The 21,490-nt window shown below is 38.4% G+C and overlaps 1 protein-coding gene across 3 annotated transcripts in view; it reads left to right on the forward strand.

Moving 5' to 3' along the window:
- The first annotated feature begins 2,535 nt into the window (after positions 1 to 2,535).
- The window catches only part of ADIPOR2 (adiponectin receptor 2), a 33,240-nt gene continuing 14,285 nt past the window's right edge, over positions 2,536 to 21,490 (forward strand). Inside the window, exons 1-2 of one of the 3 annotated variants that reach the window (XM_081331442.1) lie at positions 2,536 to 2,732; positions 13,806 to 14,037. In XM_081331442.1, coding sequence (XP_081187568.1) covers positions 13,876 to 14,037 — 162 coding nt within the window. In that variant the 5' untranslated portion in view covers positions 2,536 to 2,732; positions 13,806 to 13,875. Of the gene's footprint in view, positions 2,733 to 2,787; positions 3,018 to 13,805; positions 14,038 to 21,276; positions 21,446 to 21,490 lie in introns of those variants that run through there. The other 2 variants (XM_081331443.1, XM_081331444.1) reach the window with 2 other exon arrangements.

The raw sequence follows: 21,490 nt of genomic DNA on the forward strand, positions 1-21,490 counted from the left end.
CTGTAGCTAAAACTGGAAATTATATTTCTAAAGCATTAGTTTGGATCATTGGAAAGAAAAAATATTTAATATTTATGATTAAAAAATATAAATATGTGAGAAACATGTTTTTAAAGACCTTTGCAGCTTGTTCTCATATATACCCTGCCACAAAGGAATAACTAAAATTATGAAATTTAGAATCTACCAAGCTTCCCTCCCATGGACAGAAGACAATCCATGGGAAATGTGAATCGTAATCCATAGCTTTAGCAGCAATAATAAATCTAACTATTCTATGCATATTTAAGTTAGCCAAACCCTGGAGCAGTGGTAGCAATCTTCTATTACAATGGCAAGCCCTTTAAGATTATATATTGTTAATCATATAAGTGAAGAAATGAGGAAAACTGTGGTTAAAGAAATTGTTTGATCCAATAATAAAATTTCATTGATAATTGATGAATCAACCACAATAAGCAAAAAAACTACCCTCATAGTATTTGTTCGATGCTGTATCGAAGGTATGGGAATGAATTCACCAGTAAATTTGTTTTTGGACTTGGTAGAACTTGAAAAAGTAACAGCAGAAGGAATATTTGATTCCTTACTCCAATGTCTTTACTCTTATGGGATGACAGAAGGATTATTTGATTTTTTTTTTATTTCTCTGGTATGCAATGGCGCTGCTGTGATGATGGGATGTAAAAGTGGAGTGAAAAAATTGCTGTCAGAACATTTTCCTTCTATTATAGTTTGGCATTGTGCTAATCACAGACTAGAATTATCAGTAGGTGCTACTGCCAAGGAAACTTCAGGAACAAATAGATTCCAAACATTTATTGATAAACGGTATGTCATATACCATGCTTCACCAAAGAATAGCAGAGAGTTGCATTCATGTGCAGAATTACTAGGGACTGAGCTGCTGAAAATTGGAAGAATTTTAAGTACCCGATGGGTGTCATCTAGTTTGCGTACATTTTGGCTGTATGGAATAATTTTGAATCCCTTGTGTATCATTTTGAACAAGCAATGCATGATCGTACAAGAGATAAAAATGATAAATGCACTTATGATGGCTTGAAAAGAAAAATAACATCTACAGAATTTTTATTGGACCTAGGATTGATGTGTGATGCTCTCCAAGAATTGTCAGATTTAAGTTTGGATCTACAGGACCACAACATCGACTTGTATAAGGCAAATAAGAAAATAAAAATACTGGTACAAGTTTTTGAAGAAAGCAGACAGAACTTTGGGCCCTATTATAAATGTGCTGTCGCTGCTGTAAGTGATCTTCACTTTTGTGGAGTTTTACTTCACAAAAGAGATTCAAAAAAAGGATCCTGCCATTGACCCAAGTATATTTTATACAAAATTGAAAGAGTCAATTGAAAAAAGATTACTTGATAGCAAAGACGATGAGTTGGCGTATTGATCTCGCGTACTTGATCAAAAACATTGGCCTGAAGATGTTAATAGTCAACTGACATTTGGAGAAGTGGAAATTAGAAGCTTATCAATCAGACTGCAACTAAATGAAAGAGAAATGATTCGTGGATTCCATGAATATATTCTCGAAAAGGCATATACTGAAAAACTGTTGCATTTGATACGGATTCTGAATACCATTCCTATTTCTTCAAGTGAATGTGAACGTGGGTTTTCACAGATGAATCTAATTGCCACCCCAAGAAGAGCTTCGTTAAAGACTAAGACAATTTCAGCACTTTTGTTCATCAAACTTGTCGGACCACCTCTGAGACTTTTTGAACCTTCACAGTACCTTGATCTGTGGTTACTCAGAGGACGAGATTCGGCCATAGATACTAAGAGCAAGGAAAGGAATCAAGAAGATTTGCCAGACGAGAATTAGACAAAAGTTTGGAATTTTCTATGAACATTTGCCTTAAATACAATAAATTAAATGTACATTAAGAATCGAATATATAATTGTTTAATTATATAAATAAATATATAAATAAAATTATATAAATAAAAAATTAACAAGATGAGAGTTCCGGCACCTTTTTTTTTTTTTTAGAAAAAAAGCCCTGCTCTTACTTTAGGCTTATTTACTTAGGAGGGAGCAAGTCCTAACCGCTCGACTAGGACACGGATGCCGGTAACCCAACCCGAACACCTGCCATTTCTTCCTTATATTTTAAAACACTCCAAACTTCACTAAGTGAAACTGAACTTGGAGCCCCCACCAGCCATTTTGCCACCCTTCTCCCCCCCTCTCCCCCCCATCCCATAAGCCAGGGGGGTCTTCAAACTTGGCCCTTTTATGACTCATGGACTTCAACTCCCAGAATTCCTCAGCCAGCATGCCTGGCTGAGGAATTCTGGGAGTTGAAGTCCATGAGTCATAAAAGGGCCCAGTTTGAAGACCCCCTGCCATAAGCGATTTCCTTAGAGAGCCCTTCGGCTCAGGCTCCGAGCCTAATCACCTGCCTCCCGTTTACTACATTGCCCAGAGTGCATTGGGCCGAGCCAGAGCCGCCCTTTTTTCTGCACGTCGGTTGGCGTGGCCGACAACGTCGACCTACGCGGCCGAGGCGGGCTCCGATTGGCTCGCGGCGCCTCTTGCGATGTTGATTCCATAGGGCAAAGAGCAACGGAAAACCGGGGAGGCGGCCAGCACGGCGGAGGGGGCGGGATTCCCGGAGGCGCCGGCGGCACCGTGGGGCCTCCCTCCCTCCCTCCGACCGCCTCAGCATCGGGACACCGGAGCGAGAAGGCGTCTGGTAAGGCGGCAGTGGGAGACGAGAGATGCGGGCTTCGGTCCCGAGGGCGGGTGGTCATTAGGCCCGGGTCACCAAGGGTTTCCCTCCCCCCTACCGTCACTTCGTGGGGCGCAGTCGTAGGCCCGTCGGCCCGGGGACTGGCGCCCGTGGGCTGCCCGGGCTCTCTCCTCCGCCGGCGCCTCTTCTTCTCGGGCGGCTGCTGACCTTGGCGACGAGCTTCTCCCGGGCCCGTCTCAGCGGCGATCGGGATTTTCTTCCCTTTTCGGGCACCTCGAGAGACAGACAGTGCGTGCGCTTTTAATTTTACCTATTGGGATACTTTTAAAATGTTCCACACCGTCCCACGTTTTCAACTAGCTCAGGGGTAGGCAACCTCGGCTCTTTTATGACTCATGGACTTCAACTCCCAGAATTCCTGAGCCAGCGTAGCTGGCTCAGGAATTCTGGGAATTGAAGTCCATGAGTCATAAAAGAGCCGAGGTTGCCTACCCCTGAACTATTTATTTATTTATTTATTTATTGATGGGATTTATATCCCGCCCTATCTCCTGAAGGACTCAGGGCGGCTCACAATAAAACATATAATAAGTGCATAAATCAAGATAAATGAAATTGAGAACATCAGTGCAATAAAAAATTAGAGAATTTAAAAATGAATTAAAAATACTAAATATAAATTAATTAAGATGCCTGTCTGTCTAGGTCAGCTTGGTGGAACAGGTGTGTTTTGAGGCCGCGGCGAAAGGATTGGAGGTTTTGGGCTATCCGAAGCTCAGGGGGAAGCTGATTCCATAGGGTTGGTGCTCCCACAGAGAAGGCCCTCCCCCTGGGGGTCGCCAGCCGACATTGCCTAGCTGACGGTACCCTGAGGAGGCCTTCTCTGTGTGAGCGTACTGGACGATGGGAATTTGTTCCCGGCAGCAGATGGTCCTGCAAGTATCCCGGACCTAAGCCATGTAGGGCTTTAAAGGTAAGTACCAGCACCTTAAATCTCACCCGGAGGGCAACTGGTAGCCAATGCAGCTCCCGCAGGAGGGGTGTAATATGGGAGTATCGGGAAGCTCCCATCACAACCCGCGCAGCTGCATTCTGCACCAGCTGAAGCCTCCGGGTGGTCTTTAAGGGCAGCCCCATGTAGAGAGCATTACAGTAATCAATACGGGAGGTAACGAGTGCGTGGGTGACTGTACGTAGGGCATCTCGGTCCAAAAAGGGGCGTAATTGGTATATAAGACGAATCTGGGCAAATGCCCCCCTAGCTGGAAACTCTTTCATTTCTCGATACCCTCCGAGTCTTGTAATAGCCAGGTGTTCAGCCACCTGCCCTAGCCTTGGCGTTTCTAACGTGAGCGGGGAATTGAGAAATAGCCAGTTTTTTTTTTTAAAAAAGAGGAAAACGCAAACAAAAACTGAAGGTTTTTTTCCCCCCCCTCCTTTCAAAATAAGTAGTTGCTGTTTTTATTTAGCCTGAGTTTACCATCCAGTGTGGTAGAAGAAGGTAACTTGCTTCCTTCCAAAAGCAGCCTCTATTATATACTTAGCACTCAAGGCTGTCAGGTTGGTTATTTATTTATTTTATTTTAATTTATTTTAATCCCATTTATATCCCGCCCTTCTCCGAAGACTCAGGGCGGCTTACAATTTAAGCACAAACCAATGTGCTTAGCAATAGCCTTCATTCTATGTATATGCCTGCTTATTAGGGCTTTCGGCCCCCGCCAAGCGGCATTATTACAAAGTCAGCTTATTGCCCCCAACAATCTGGGTCCTCATGGGATGCACGTTTGTGTGCCTACTCGGGTCTGTCCTTTTTGGACGTTGTAACAATAAAAAAACGGGGGAATCAACAGTTTATTTATAGGCCCCCCCCTCCATCTTTCTCTTTAGAGTAATAAAGGCTCTAATAGTCTTTAGGTAGGTTTACATCACTAAACATTGGATATTAAACATAAAATGTAATAGGAATTACTGCAAGTGAATGCTATAAGAGGAATTTTACCATTCGTTCTGTTTTGGGTAAAATGACGGCCCTTGAAGGAACAGCAACTTTTTTTTTTTAATCCCATTTATATCCCGCCCTTCTCTGAAGAAGACTCAGGGCGGCTTACAATCTAAGCACAAATCAATGTGCTTAGCAATAGCCTTCATTCTATGTATATGCCTGCTTATTAGGGCTTTCACACACACACCCCAAGCGGCATTATTACAAAGTCAGCTTAATTGCCCCCAACAATCTGGGTCCTCATTTTACCTACCTCGGAAGGGTGGAAGGCTGAGTCAACCTTGAGCCTGGTGGGATGCGAACCTGCACTAATTGCAGGCAGTTGGTGTTACTTAAGGAGGCATTAGCCCACTGCTCCACCAAGTTATATTTGTAAAAAACTTTATAAGTCTTGGATGAAATACTGCATGGAAAATTGGCAGGCTTCAATACATTTGCAGGAGCAACACTGCATGAAACCCTCTTAATTAGCAATAGGGTAATTTGAAGCTTGTAAGCATTTGGGGGTTAAAGTATTCCAGGATTTGCAGTACAAGGGCTGTCAAGATACTTTGGTACATTTCGGGTAACTTTAGTGGCAAAAGACAAGAAGTAATATGAACGATTTGAGTAATCTCAACTGAAATATTTTGTGTAAGTACTGGTAAATATTAAAATTAAATGTTTTTACTTGGTTTAATAGTGAATTGAGTTATGAACCAGGTTTGATAGCACTTGACTAATCATTTGCCTGAGACTGAAGAAAGGCATGTCTTATCAATATATGCAGTATTTATAAATATTAGCTATGTATCTTTATCATGAAGAGAAAATATGAGGTTGATAGAAGTTGAAAATGACTTGATGGTACATAATTGTATATATTTACCCCAAATTTAATATACTACTTTTTTCAGAGGCATAACATACATGATGACACTCAACCCAGCTGATCCTTCAGTACAATAAATTTTGTACATTTGGAGGAGTAAGCCCCACTGAACTATGTGAGGTTTAATGACCATCAGAACCACTAAGAACTGATAAAAAGGAAGATGGTAATTGTTATCAAACAACACCACTCTATATGGTAGAGATCAAAGCACCTTTGAATGTTCCATCAGCTTTAGTGGAAGTGGGTCAGAACTGGGAAATCTATCAGCTCCATCACTCTTCTTTTACAGTATAATCCTAGGCAAGTTATTTTCAACTGAAACTGATGGAAATCTCGGAAGTAGTAAATTAGATGCTTTCACTTCATCAGCTTCTGTTTTTCTATCACTGGGGATACCAAAATGAAAGTGGTAAAGATTGAGTAACAGGAAGGGAAGATACAGAGGCACATAATAGGAGTATGTTTGACTTTGTTTACTGGTGGCTGCCTGGACAGGTCCCTGCAGTTTTCTTGGTGACATTTTCAGAAGTGGTTGACCATTGCTTTCTTCTTTCCATACCTGAGAGATAGTGACTGTCTCAAGGTTATCTGTCTGGCTTCATCCCTAAGGTGGAACTAGAATTCAGGGTCTCCCAGTTGCTAGCCAGGTGCCACTACCCTAAACTAGCTCTTAATAGGAGTGGGTGTTTTTAAATACTCACATTTCCAATGTAAAAAAATAGAAATATTCAGTATGCTAGCTTATAAACAACAGTGTTTGGGTGCAATTTGGAGTTAACTGAGCTCTGCCCATGGTTTTTAAAGTAGAAAATCTGGAAAACAATTCAGTATTAGCTTTGAGGTACTGTGTTAGAAGTCTTTAATCATAAGCAGTATCTGGGTTTTTTATACTATATTTCATTAAATTGTATCCTGTCTTCAAGGAGCTGAGAAAGAATTTCTTGCTGCTGGTAGTATACTATTTTGTCATGTACTTGCCTATATAACAATAACAACAATAATAGAGTTGGAGGAGACCTTTGAGGTCTTCTAGTCCAACCCCCTGCTCGGGCAGGAAACCCTAGGGCCTATACCGTTTCAGACAAATGGTGGCCCAGTCTCTTCTTAAAAACTTCCAGTGTTGTAGCATTCACAAGGTCTGGAATGTCTTTAAAGCCAAGTAATTATTTTGCTTTGAAAAACATAATTCTAACTAAGGTGATATATATCATTGCACTGTGTATGATTATAGGTAAGAACAGACATACATGAATATGCCTATGCTTAAAGAAAATCAAATAACTATCCAGAGAGAAAATGAAAAATCTAAAGAGAGGATCTACCCTGATTCCCTTTTTCTCCTTGGAATTGTGTTTGTACAGAGAAGCCTTCATAACAATTTTCACCTGTCATGTCTGAACTAAAACACTTCAGACTGGTTTATAAACAATGAGTATCAGTTCAGGGTATGCTGTAGGCAGATTCTAGGTAAACAGAGATATACTTTACATATTACATTGCATATTAAGGTGTACACCTGGTACACTTTGCATATTTCATTGGAATACTGACTTGTATCCCATCTTTCTTCACATTTATTTAATATTCTGTTCCATATGTTTTATTTATTTTATTTATTTTATTTTTATTTTAATCCCATTTATATCCCGCCCTTCTCCGAAGACTCAGGGCGGCTTACAATCTAAGCACAAATCAACGTGCTTAGCATTGTGTATTTAACAGCTGAAAAATTTAGGTTGAATATATGTCATCTTCAAAAAGCTTTCCAGTTAGACTATTTGTATAGGAACATTTCATAACTGGTTTGGGTAGAATATTGTTGATGATCACCTGCTCTATGAATAATGTTAAAAATGATTGTATTCCAGAAATGATTTTAAAGAGACCTGCAGCATGTGAAATTTAAAATGTTAATTGAATTAATAACATATTAGAAAGGATTAATGATGAATAAGCTAGGCCAAAATACATATACCATACCAAGTAATAAAGTAAAAGTAAACCATTTTCATTTCAAATTTATGACAACCTTTTTTTTTACTATTTCTTATCCAGTTGTTTAAAGATACATTGGGGAATTTCATTTGGCTGTTTATTAAGTTAACTGTGGCCATATTGAAACCCTTGTACTTTTTTCTTGTAAAAGGAGCCATAAAATAAACACTTTGCTACCTGTGGAGTTAACAGATTGAATAAAATTTTCTCTTCTGCTTAAAAAAAATTATTTCCAGATGGTAAGTTGCTTCTTGCTTATTGACAAATGTAAAACTTTTTCTCCACTTTATTTCTACTACATAGGAAATGCTTCAACTTCACTGATTACTCTTTGGTTTGTTCAGTGAAAGTATCTGAAAGAAACTAATCACAATCCCTGACTACTAGGCCTGGTTTTAAAAGGCAATTTTCAAACCAGATGATTGGATTTACTCGTAATTTTAGTGCACATATATTGGATTTCTAATTTAGAAGCACAGTAACTACGCTACTGATTGCTCTTGGTTGTGATTGCTCATATGTTATAGATTGATGATGGCCTGATAAGAAGAAACTCAAATAGGATGAGGAGCTGTTTAGTGTAATGAATACCAAAGCCTAAGCCAGTTCAATCTCCATGGTTGTATAATTTGAGAATAAAGCCTATTTTCTCTTATCGCTGATGCAATTATCCAGTCATATAGTTGAAATGTATATTATACATTATATTTGTGTCTTTTGTTTGAGCGATATTAAATTAAATAACCTGCATTCACAAAGTACTGCATTAAAATACAACCTTTGCTTACTTATCTTAGTATCTTGCTAAGATGTCCCTTAGAAAGATATCACTAGTGAGCAGTGATAAAGAACACTTTGTCAGCAGCAATATTGAAGCCTCATTGGGGCAAAGTTGTTGACTTTTTGATTGCATAAGCTTTAAAATTAGTTTGCTGAACAGTTGTTTAAAGAATATTTGCTCAATAGTGTGCAACTTTGTGTGCCTGTCTTTTTAAGGAGGCATTTCTACTTCAGGGTATATAACTACAGTCTTTAAAGATTAAGGGACATCATGTTATTTGGGTAAAAATTGATATTTGTTAAACACTCGATATTGGCTGACTGTCAAGAAGTGTCCTCCTAAATAAATATGACTCAGTTATCCTTTGTTACATCTGTTTTTTTTCTAATCTAGATTGCAGCTATTTCTTCATTTTATACAATGTCTTCAGTTCCTTGCTTTGAAGCTGCCAAGCCTCCATGTCATTACATTGTAATGTATTTTATCTTAATATCATGCATTTTGAGTTTGTCATTGCATAGACTTTGGACAGGCAGTTTGTTAAATTAAGGCTGCAGATTGGATTTGTGCAATTTACTTGTCATTTAGCCTCATTAGTTTGCCATCCATCTATTGCAAGGAACTTTCCAAGGCACAACAACACTTTTATCAAGTTTCCATATGCCCACTGCCCTCTAAAATTGAGAAAACTGGTGAGAAGTAATGTACAGCACTTTCCTGAAATACATGTATACACACACACACACACACACCAGGTAAATGTGTGCTTTTTCTGTTTTAGTTTAATAATATAGGAGGTTCTTGATGCAGGATATTTATTGCAATTAAGGCATTGGCTGGATCACATATTTAATCAGATTAATTAAAACTCTTATGTAGTGTGTATTTGCAGCAAGTACTAAATTTGATTAATTTCAACCTTGTCTTACTTTTTATGGTATAATGTTTTATGCAGTTCTAGCCTGTTTGGTTAATTTATGTCTGGGTGCATTGTGTAAATGAAGAAAATATAATAATTCATGATGCAATCAGGGTAGGTCACCAGTACCAGAGGTTTAGTCTTCCAAGCTTTCAAATGCATGACTGACCCAGACTGGATCCTGCAACATTATCCTGGCACACGTACATTTGCCTTCATTCATGTAATAATTCAGTAATACCCAATGTACCATGTTGTACAAACTAAACCAGCATATTATTGTGGTTATTCTGCCAGGTGGAGAGACCTGTGTGTGCAAATCTGTACTCCTCAAAAATTTTTACTAGTAACTGAATACCTAACGTGTTGTACATAGTTTAGGAATGAAATGGGAAGGGATGAAGGGATGTCTGTAGTCCTAACCTTATTTCTTTTCCTATTTTAAAATAAAATAAAATTTGTATGGTATGTTCATACTCTATTTTAAAATAAAATAAAGATAAACAGGTACCACTTTGGTGGGAAGGTAACAGCGTTTTGTGTATCTCGGCATATAGTCTTGCTGGCCACATGATCATGGAAATGTCTGGACAACGCTACCTTCCTCAGCTAAGAAATGTGGAGATAAGCACTAGAGTCAGAAAAAACTGGATAGGGGAATCCTTTACCTTTACTTTTATACCATCTATAAAGTCATCTATCTCAGAATTCTCCCACAAAAGCATCTAGTTTTCATTGCTGCTTTGTATTCAAATAGCTAGGAGCTCATTTCAGTAGATGTAACATCATGAAAACACCAGCCATGATTCATGTCTTGTAGAGTTTCTTTTCTGGTTTGCTTTTACTTAATAAAAATATATTTGTCATGTATCATGGGATTTCTGTGAATTTCATTTAAATCAGTACTGTTGAGCAGGTTGTATCTTGGAGTCCTTGAGGCAGAGGGAACCAAACAATATGGCCCCCAAAACATCTGTATAATTACAGGAAGTTGTCTTCTGCATGCTTAGTTAAATATACAGTTTAGAATAAGTGGCACTTATGATTGGCTCAGGCCATACATTATTAGCAATAATATTACTATGAAGCTAATAAGAGTAATTCAGTAGTTACACAGATGTACTGTAATGAAAATACAGAATTATGGGATGAGGATTAGGAAGCTTAATTTAGAGAGCCCTGTTTTGATGCTGTGAGCATTTAGTTATACCGGTACACAAATTACTGCATTTATCTGAAGTGAAGACTGTCATTTCCTTGCATAATAATTTAACTTAAAATGGGATTGTTGCCTTGTGAAGTATGTAGGAAGACAGACAGATGAAGTATTTTTTGTTTAGTCAGCTTTTGATGGTGATGTTTATTCTTTTCATAACTGTGATAAAGTATTTTACAGGTAAAGATAGCTTGGCCATCAGTAACATTTTATGTGTGAATGTTTTGTATTGTATTCAAATTATATTTTAATTGAATTTTTAAATTTAAAATCCTTATATTTTTAAATTTAAAATTTTAAATCCTTAACATTTTATATTGCATTTTATTCAATATCTCTAAGCCTCTGTAAGTAGAGTTAATAGCATTCCATCTGAATCCACATGACATGAGGCTGATTAATAGTAACCACACACTATAGTGGGGTTACTTGCTGAATTGGTATCTATCAGTATGTCTGTTAGAAATCTGAGATAACAAAATTGTTGTGCTTCTTAATATTGTATTAATATTATCTAGGAAGCTTACTTTCCATAATATAGCATTATAATTATTACTAAAAGGGGAACTAAGCACACACTTACGGAATGCTTTCTAATATCAAATTTGAGAAATAGACAAGAACTAGTTTCTAGACTCTGTTTTACTTGAAATGGTACAATCCTTTTATTTTTAAGCTTTATACATTTATGAGTTCTGTAACGTAAAATATAGTATAAAGATTTTTTGTGATTAAAACACACAATCTATGGAATTGATTGTATTTTGTGTACTTCTAATAATGTCACTTTTCCCAATCAGTATTGGTAATATGACTTGTACATTGCTGACAGTTAAAGTGCATTATTGGTATTGGGTGGAGGTGGCATTTTTACTTCATTAAAGCTATCAACAACATTCCCCAGCTGCTTTTCAGTCATGTATTCAAGGTCAGAGGTTATATAACATTAAAAATTAATAATTTATGTTGGATGAGAACTTAGTTGACTCAGGGTTAACTAATGTTATAAGTAATATTGTCAGGTAGATATCTTCTACTAGATAAAACTAAATTTATCTTTATCTAAAACTAGATAAAGAGAAGCAATAATACTAATAAAATTATTAAAAGTATGTTCCACTTTTCCTCTAAAATGGCATTCAGCCTCTACCTAATCCCAATACAATCCTGTCTATTTTGGTATTATCTATTTCAGGTCTCTTAAGAATGTTCATATTTCTTCCATCTTATTCTTTCTTTCTTCCTTTGCCATGTCATTTTTCGCTTCTTTGCCAGGGTCATCAAAGCATTCTTATATTGCTATATCATATTGAAGTGGCCTTCCAGTCTCCACTCTTGAAGGATTGAACCATCTGTCAACAGCACCAAATCTTCTCATTATTTTCACCTCTTGATATAATTGTCCTGGTCTAAATAATTTTTTCCCATCTGTTCTCCATTATAATCTTGAGAAGCCTGTATTTGTTGAATATTTAATTCTTCTGCCAATGTATTTGATTGTTCAATTTCTTCTGTTAAGTTCTGTCCCAATAATATATTAGTTGTAGTCATAGTTTGAGTTTGAGTTTGTTTCATCGAGATGCTTTCTAATTCTTTTCCAAAAGCTCTTATTTCATCGCCAGCTGTAGAAAGGAACTGATAAGTTTGGTAAGATATTTCCCACATAGCATGGATTTGTTTTTGAAACTCTTCCATAATGAAGTTTCACACCTGGTGTTCAAGGTTACTCTTATCTTGTTTTTCTTAAATATTTTCTTGATTTTTTTTTAAAGAGAAAGATTGCAATTTCAGGATTTGCTTAACAATTGCATGTTTCACTTAACAACTATAGTGATTCATTTTACAACTAGCAAAAAGGTTCTAAAATCTTGCACAACTCACTTTAGAACCACCTTGTTTAACAATGGAAAGTTCCAGTTGTGGTCATAACTAGAGGATTACCTATATCTTTCTCATGCTTTATCAGTAGTGGGGGTTTTTTTTGTCTTATGCTATCATTTTTATAAAAATCTGTTAAAAGCTTAATTTTTAAAAATATCTGTCAAGTACTTTTAGAGATATAGTTAACAGATTAACCCAGCTATAGGGTTGTTGTTTTTTTATTCATTCTTGCTACATTTCCCTATTGTATAGGGAAAGAATATAATGACCATGTTCTTCCAATACTGTAATATAGAACACTCACTTTACATACATGTTATACAAGTTGCACAGATGCTCCATAAGGAAAGCACATTCCTATGTTAACATGTCTTCAGTTAGCACTGTGTCTATCCTTACTGTCTTTCAACATGCTTATTATAGCAGTTATGCTTTCCTTTTCTTGGACAATGACACAGTTCCATTCTCCAGCATATCACAGTCATTCCCACGCAGGTCTCTAAAATTAGTACTTTTAGCCTTCTCTCACTTCCAACATTATCCCAACTCACTTCGTTCGTTTTATTTTTAATTCCATTCATTTTGCTGGAGGCTCCCTGTTTGACTTGTCTCAATGGATTCCTGCTTTCCTAGACATCCATTATTATCTAGATCAGGGGTATCAAACTGCCGGCCCGGAGGCCGGATGCGTCATGCTGAAACCGCGCCCACTCCATTGCCGGCAATGGAAAAAAAGTCGTGACACGTCACGTGACGTTGAGAGTTTGACACCCCTGATCTAGATGATAGCAGTTCCTATTTTATGACAAAACTTTTTGTTTGTAATAAAATCTGCTTCACTTTATATCTGCGGTATTAATCACCTCATAGAGCCTTGGTGGCGCAGTGGGCTAATGCCTCCTTAAGTAACACCAGCTGCCTGCAATTAGTGCAGGTTCGCATCCCACCAGGCTCAAGGTTGACTCAGCCTTCCATCCTTCCGAGGTAGGTAAAATGAGGACTCAGATTGTTGAGGGCAATTAAGCTGACTTTGTAATAATGCCGCTTGGGGTGTGTGTGAAAGCCCTAATAAGCAGGCATATACATAGAATGAAGGCTACTGCTAAGCTTGTAAGCCGCCCTGAGTCTTCGGAGAAGGGCAGGATATAAATGGAATTAAAATAAAAAAATAAAATTCAGTGGCAGCAAAGAAAGACAGCAGACTCAGACTGTTTTGTTTAGTGGCTCAACTGGATGTTTGTTGATGCTTTGTTAATGCTATAAGATTCCAGAAAAGAGACTTCTTTCCATCCAAATGTGTATTCTTGATGGTTATGGTTTTTGGTACCTGTAAAAAGAAAAGATACTAGATAGGTTTACATAACTTAGCGGTGACATGTTTATCAGTATCAACTTTGTTTTTCAGAACTAGCCGATTCGTCACTGCCTCTTGCTGGAAAAAATAAGAACTTCTTTTCAGGAAGAGCCTTGATCTCATGAACGAATCAACAGATCTTGGGGATGCAAGCACTCTGGAGCCAGTTATACGGCTCAGGAAGGGACACATGCCCAATTCTGCTGTGCAAGAATATGATCATAGTGACAAGTCCAGTGAGCAGAAACCCCTCTTAGTAGAACCATCAGCATCATCTGAAAAGGTAACAGTGAATACTTGTTATACTGAAATTTGAACACAAAGACAGACTTTTCTTGAATCATGTGTTTATTTAATGACTACAATGATATAAATTAATCTGTAAGGTGGTTTTTTTGAGTACCTTAGGAACAACTATACTCCTGTTTTAATATACTTGATTCCGGAGCTGCAGGCAATAGTCGTATTGCCTTCTAGAGTGGCTGAAGTATTTTAGCTGTTTTGAAGGCCAATCCTATATAATCAGTTTTATTTTTGTTAATAGGTTTACCAGGGCAGACAATAAGAAGTGAAGTCTTAGGGAAATAACATATTGGTGTATTATCCACGCTGGATATAAAACTCTTTTCTATAAGTGGTTGTTTGAAAATTTAGGATAAATATTAGACTACTGAATTTAGTCTCTACCTATACATCCAGGTTGTATCTGCTCTCACCTTTCTGTAGCATTGAAAAGAAACAACAGAGCAATCAAGAACCATCCTAATGGACTTATTTTGTAGTCCTTAACACAAGGTATTGCACTCAATTGACATAGAAATGGTCTTTCAGCTGTTGGAGAGAATGTTTATATTATCATTTAGCTCCTTAACTAGGGTTCTCTTTGACAGTTAACATAAACTTAAATAATCTGCAGTGTTTTGGAACCCATAAAAAGATTTGGGATTTTTGCCAGGAATACCCTTCCCCCAAAACATTGTAAGAACATTCAGAGAAACAAATCATCCTTCTAGAGCAGGGGTGTCAAACGGGCTGGGTGCATCACACAGAAGCCGCACCCACCCCATTGCCGGCAATGGCAAAACAGTCCTGATACGTTGCGCAACGTCACACGACGTCGTGAGTTTGACATGTCTGTTCTAGAGTATTGAAACTGATCAAGTTTTAAAATACATTTGTTTGAGACTAAATCTGTTTAAGTTAACTGAGAGCTAATCTCTATTAAACTGAGAGACAATGAAGTTTTGGAGTGGCAATGAGAAGTGTCATTTTCAAGTCCTTCCTCAAGTTCATTGGAAATGGGAGAAAGAAAATTATTTCCTATTATTTAATAAAGAGAGTTTAAAACTCTCCTTCTTTAAACATTTTCTTCTCTCTGCCTCTCTGTTGCACAAACCTATCTGAAATATGGTGGGATTCTACAACTGTCCTAAATACGGCATTGCTTGACATATGGCATTGATTCTCTTGTGATCACTGTTTATTCAATATTCACATCCTTCTTTTAGCTGTAGCTTGTATGAATACTCTTGTTGGCAATGTGATGAAGAAGATGTTGAGGTTAAGGAATGCAGCAGTTCTGAGCTTGGGTCTCTGGAGGAGGGATAGAGCATGTACCTGAACATAACCTGTAAAGAGGTTGAGCCAATGTCACATATAGGTATAACTTTAAGAGCCGACTTTGCTTTCATCCCTCTGTGCAACAAGCATCAAATGCCCTCAGTAGGTTATACTGGCTCATCTCAAGTGTTTCTGCAAATTGCTCTTACATTTGAAACTTTAAAGAACTTCGAAAAGGTTCTTTAAACCCCAAAAGATATGAAGGCCTAAAGGAAAAGCGACAAGCAAGATATTCTATTGAATTAAAAATTCACGCTTATTTTCTTGCTCTCAGCAGGGCAGTTTGTTCATTTTGTTTAGTGTGTACTTATGATCTGAATTTGCACACAGCTGCAAAATGGGAGAAAGGGCGGATTACAGTATTTGATTTCTCAAGAAGAAAATCAGATGGGGCCAGGATTAAAAAAAGAAGGAACACCCATTTTCATCTTGCAAAAGAGCGCTCGTGGATGCACATGGGAGGGAGACAGGAAGTGAATGGGGAAGTTGCCTCAGATTCAGACACTATTGTGAGTCATGCAGTCCAAGTTAGATTATTATGCCCTCTGGTCCAAATTCCATGTATTGTTGTTCTGGAACTTCCCCTTTTGCACTTGGAAAGAAAGTGCATGTTTTCAATGTAGTTTCAGATGGGGCTTCATAAGTCTGGAATGGATAAAATCCAATTGGCTGGAGACTAGCAGAGCATAGGTTAAAGTGAAGATACGGTTGAGAGAAAATTCCAATTCTGTCCACATCATTGAAGGAAATCATAGGACTAAGTCACTGGTTTTGCTTTAGTGCCACAAGCCTCTCTGTGTTCAAGATATGGTAGATAACCTATTTTAAGAGTCATTTCGAAAAACAAAGAGCTGCTTTGTGTCCCCATGAAAAGAAGGAAATATTGTTGGCTGGCTGGCTTCAGACAGTTCAAGTTCACAGATCTGCATACAGACTATATACCTTAAAGTGTAGTGATAAATTATGCACCTCAAAATGGCTACTGCTAAAGAACTATAAAGTGCGGTATTACTAAGCTTTATAAGTGGAATTTAGTCCCAATCAGTGCTGTCATAAAAATAGGCTGTTTATTTGGATAAAATATTATGTAGATATTTCTCCGTCCCCATTTATATTAAAACCTTTGATTAGAAACAGGAGCATATGAATAAAAATATAAGAGACTAATTCTGAATGTGTTTATAGAAAATATACGATCATAAAGAAGACATCAGATTCACTTTCTAAAAACTTCTCTGGTAATGAATCTTATTAGTGATCTTGATGCAATTACCTCATCTGTTCTTTCAGACATGATGATAAAGCTGTTTAATTGACTATTCATTGGATATTCTTTCTAATGTTTAGATGCTCTAGCAAATGCTTTTCTAAAAGAAAGGAAATACCATTTACTAATGTCATCTCAAAACATGAAATTCCATTAGGTGTAACCTACATGTTGATTTTCCTTTTTAACTGGATAAGCCACTATTTTGAAATTTGCAGTAATCTATGTACTCTTTTTTAAAAAAATCAGTAAGACTTACTAGGTGATAGGTATTTGGGAAGTGGGAAGGGCAGAATTATGTATAAAAGTGCTTTCAAACTTGGCAACTTTAAGATTGTGGAACACGAACCCCCAGAATTCCACATGCTGGCTCAGGAATTCTGGGAGTTGAAGTCCACGAGTCATAAAACAGCCAAGGTTGCTCTTTTATATTGAGGATATTGAATGTATATTGAGGATGTTATTAGAAACAGTATGTTTAGTCCTGGATGCCTTCTTGTGCAGATTTATGCTTTCTTGTATTTCAAGGGGGAATGTTTTGTGGCACGTTTGAAATTACATTGCTTGCTGCCCATAACCATATGGATTGGGTGGAGCTGTAGATAGTTTTTAAAATAAATGAATAAATATTCAAGTTTCCCCCCCCCCCATCAATATTGCTGCTTTCTCCTCTGTGTTGGAGCTGTCTGCCCTTTGTTACTTCCTTTATCTCTCTCTGTGCCCTTCGCCCTTTGAATGGTGGAGTGTCTTTCTTTCCTCTGCTGTTTCTTCAGTTACTGATATCGCCTAAAACAAATGCCTCTTACTGTGGTTTTTGTTAAACTGGCACAATCAAATGCATGTGACTTTTATCACCTGATGAATGGGCTTTTTATGTACAGCTCTGAAAACCTGCACTTGACTCTCTCCTTCCCCCCCCCCCTTATAATCCTCCAGTGGCGGGGGGGGGGGGGGGAGAACAAAAGGCTGCTTTTTCCAGCCACCCTAGCTTTTTGCTCTTGATGGATGGTGGGTTTTGTCTAAAAGACCTGCATCTGTGGTGTTCTGTGCATTTTTAGTGTGTGGCCTAGAAGCGTAACTGTGAAATTTTGGATCCGTTGCGCTGAGGCCTTTGGTACAGTGTGAAGAATAACGAAACCAGGGCACTTGACTCTTCCTCATGACAAAAGCCCAGCTGGAACATTGGTTAGACAACCGGGGGCCTTGGTGACTTCTGAATTCAGCTGTTTGACCTTTCGGAAAGAATCTGCCAGTAAGCCTGCTTTGAAACTAAAAATATGCTTTTTAGTTACAGCAGAGTGAAGAGGAGAGACCCAACAACAGTATCAAAGAAAAAATTAAGCTAAAATATTTTTTAAAAGCATAAAATATTTTTTTCAAAAAAATATGAAAAGTACAGAAACATTTTTTTAACTCTTGTGAGGAAAAAGCAGCTGTAAAAGTTCATGTTAATGTTTAGACAAATGGTGTTTTATCTATTTTTCATGTCTACACAATATTTTGTACATACTTCTAGTTATTTTCCTCCACTGTACCTTTAAGTTTTGTATACCATTTCTTCCCCATCGTGTTCTGATTTAATTTTTGAGATTTATTTTTTTTTAGAAAGAGTGACGCACATTCAAGACAAAACTCTTAAACATAACAAGCTTTTCTTTCTGTTTCTTTGTGCCCCTCACAAACGTGTAGTGGAAAATTCCTAACTCTGTAGAAATGCTTTGGGAATTGTTAGGAAAGCAGGAGGAGCTGCAGCTCACAAAAGCTTATCTCTTTTTAACAAAATTTGTTAGACAGAAAAGGTGCGACCAGACCCCGTCTAATTTTTGTCACCATAAACTAGCATGGCTTTCCTTTTGCAGTGTCTACAGTTGAGGAATGCTGGAGATGAGAATTCATTCTCCCAGTGAGGGATATTCTACTGTCAAAAAAAGACACCATTTCATACCATCTTAAACTTATACAAAGTTTACGGCATTCAGTTTCAGACATCTGAAATTTACTGAGAAATCCTACCACCTAATATAGTTTAGCCAAAACCACCATGGCTGTGTGCTTGAGATTGCTTTGATGCTGTTTTGCAGGATCTGTTCTCTCTGAATTAAGTTGTTCAGACATTCATTTGATGACATATTTTATTTATTTATTTATTTATTAATGGGACTTATATCCCACCCTATCTCCCGAAGGACTCAGGGCGGCTAACAACAACAAAATTAAAGATCTCTGTACAATAGATTAAAATTAAAAATTAAAATAAATTTAAGATTAGAGTTAAAAATTGTAAACATAATTAAAATCCCTGTCAGTCCAGGTCAGCCAGGTGGAAAAGGAGTGTTTTGAGGCCGCGGCGAAAGGACTGGAGATCTTGGGTCATCCGAAGCTCAGGGGGGAGCTGGTTCCACAGGGCTGGCGCTCCCACAGAGAAGGCCCTCCCCCTGGGGGTCGCCAGCCGACATTGTCTAGCCGACAGTACCCTGAGGAGGCCTTCTCTGTGTGAGCGTACTGGGCGATGGGAATTTGTTCCCGGCAGCAGATGGTCCTGCAAGTATCCCGGGCCTAAGCCATGTAGGGCTTTAAAGGTAAGTACCAGCACCTTAAATCTCACCTGGAGGGCAACCGGTAACCAATGCAGCCCACGCAGGAGGGGTGTAATATGGGAGTATCGGGGTGCTCCCATCACTACCTGTGCAGCCACATTCTGCACCAGCTGAAGCCTCCGGGTGGTCTTCAAGGGCAGCCCCATGTAGAGAGCATTGCAGTAATCTATACGGGAAGTAATGAGTGCGTGGGTGACTGTACATAGGGCATCTCGGTCCAGAAAGGGGCGCAACACGTATACTGTGTTTCCCCGAAAATAAGACCGAGTCTTTTTTCTTCTTTCTTTTGCCTCCGAAAGAAGCACCAGGTCTTATTTTCGGGGGATGTTTTACTCATCTCCGGCACCGACAGCCCCATCCAGCAGGTCCACTTCTTCTGGGGCTGAAGGAGCAGCTTCATTCTGCAGCTGCATTCCGGCCTGCATTTCCCAGTCAGGCCTTGCTGGAAGGCCTATGCAGCCGAGTACCGAGCTATGGATTCAATTGATAGCTCAGTCCTCGGCTGCAGAGGTCTTACAGAACCAAGCTATAGATTGAATCCATAGCTCAGTTCTTGGCTGCAGAGGACTTCCGGAAAGGCCTGTGACTGAGAAATGCAGGCCTGGCTGCAGAAGACGTCGCAGAAGAAGCGGCCAGGCAAGGAGAGGCCTGGCTACAAGGTAAGTAGGTGCAAGGCACGTAGGGCAGCTCCACAACCCCGCCCCTAGCTTGATTTTTAGGTGTGCGCCTTGCCCCCAAACTAGAGCTTATTTTTGGAGTAGGGCTTATGTTAGGCCCACCCCCCAAAATTAAGCTAGGGGTTGTTTTCGAGGTAGGCCTTACTTTTGGGGAAACACAGTATATGACTTGGGGAGAAAAGACAAGAAAAAAATCCATTTGTTGTCTTTAAAAGAAAAGAAAAAAAAAGAATTGTACCAAGCAGGTCATTTCCCTTTCTGGAAGAAAAGGAGAAGTTTTTTAACTGCTGTTGTAGATGTGGTTTGTTTCCCCCTCTTGTGCTTCATAAAGGCAACCTATGCCAGGGAGCTTGTCACACTAATGCACAGCTGCTTTGGGAATTAACATATGGTCAAAAGAAACGGGGGAAGATGTTTTGAGGGCAGCTGCAGTTCTTAGTTCTGCCCGGTTTCAGATTGCCTGGTCGTTCTCCAAACAAGTCCACTATGCAGCCATTACTTGCGTTGTTGTTGAACAGATATGCAAAAGTTGGTTACTTGTCTGACACACAGACTAACAAAAAGGTTATTACACTGAAACTGTTTTTAAGACCAATTCATATTTGTGTCTAAATTATAGAAAACTATTATTTATTAAATCACATTTTGTCCATCTCACTAAAAGCAACTCTGGATTGTTTTTAGATAGCAAGGGATAGTGGAAAATCAGAATCTAGTAATTTTGCTCGTTTTTTTTTATTTAAAAAAAAGTGGTATTGTAGAAACAAATTTCAGGGGATTAGGTATGTTGGCATGATAGACCAAATGCAAGTAATATAAAATCTTCTGACAAAATGCACTCTGTTACACTTAAAATAAGACTATGTCTGGGAGACATTTTGCATACAGTATTTTGATCACCAGATTTATTATTTACCACCCTGTAGACTAACAGTGTTGTTGTTTTTTTGCATGATAATGAACCTTATGACTTCAGTTTGATTTATAACCTTTCTCGACCTGGTGCCCTTCATTTGCATTTGGCTAGAGCCCCCATCCACAAGGGGATAGGATACTGAGATAATGGGAATAGAGGTCCAGTGTAGGTCCAGTATACATGGATGATATCAGGACATGTAGTGCTCATCTACCTCAGAGAGGACCAGCCTTATAAACATCTAATGTTTAATGTTACCATATAAGCTTATCATTCATTCTCTTTATGTGTACTTCTCACTCCTGACTTTGACTTCTGCTGTATTCTGCTCCACCTGCACAGTTAACTCAAGACAGCTTTTCCTCTTCGAAGTTTTTCTGGACTATTATATCCTTATTACCACTTTTGTTCTTGGCTAACCTTTTTACTCTCATTTCACTTCTCTCTTGTTCTTCTGTCTTGCCCTGTTTTCAGCACAAGGGATGCATCTATTCTATAGAGGGGAGAATAACCTACCTGTGTTCATCCACATTGCTAGATTGCAGTTAGATGGCATCTAGAAGATGTAGCCAAAGGTAGTAGATGTTGAAGATATAGTCCATCATACCATACTGGTGAATATACTGGTGCTGGGAGTATCATTCATAGGTTACTCCTAC

This window comes from Vipera berus, assembly GCF_964194415.1.
Source record: "Vipera berus genome assembly, chromosome: 6".
In the NCBI taxonomy this organism is placed as follows: Eukaryota; Metazoa; Chordata; class Lepidosauria; order Squamata; family Viperidae; genus Vipera; species Vipera berus.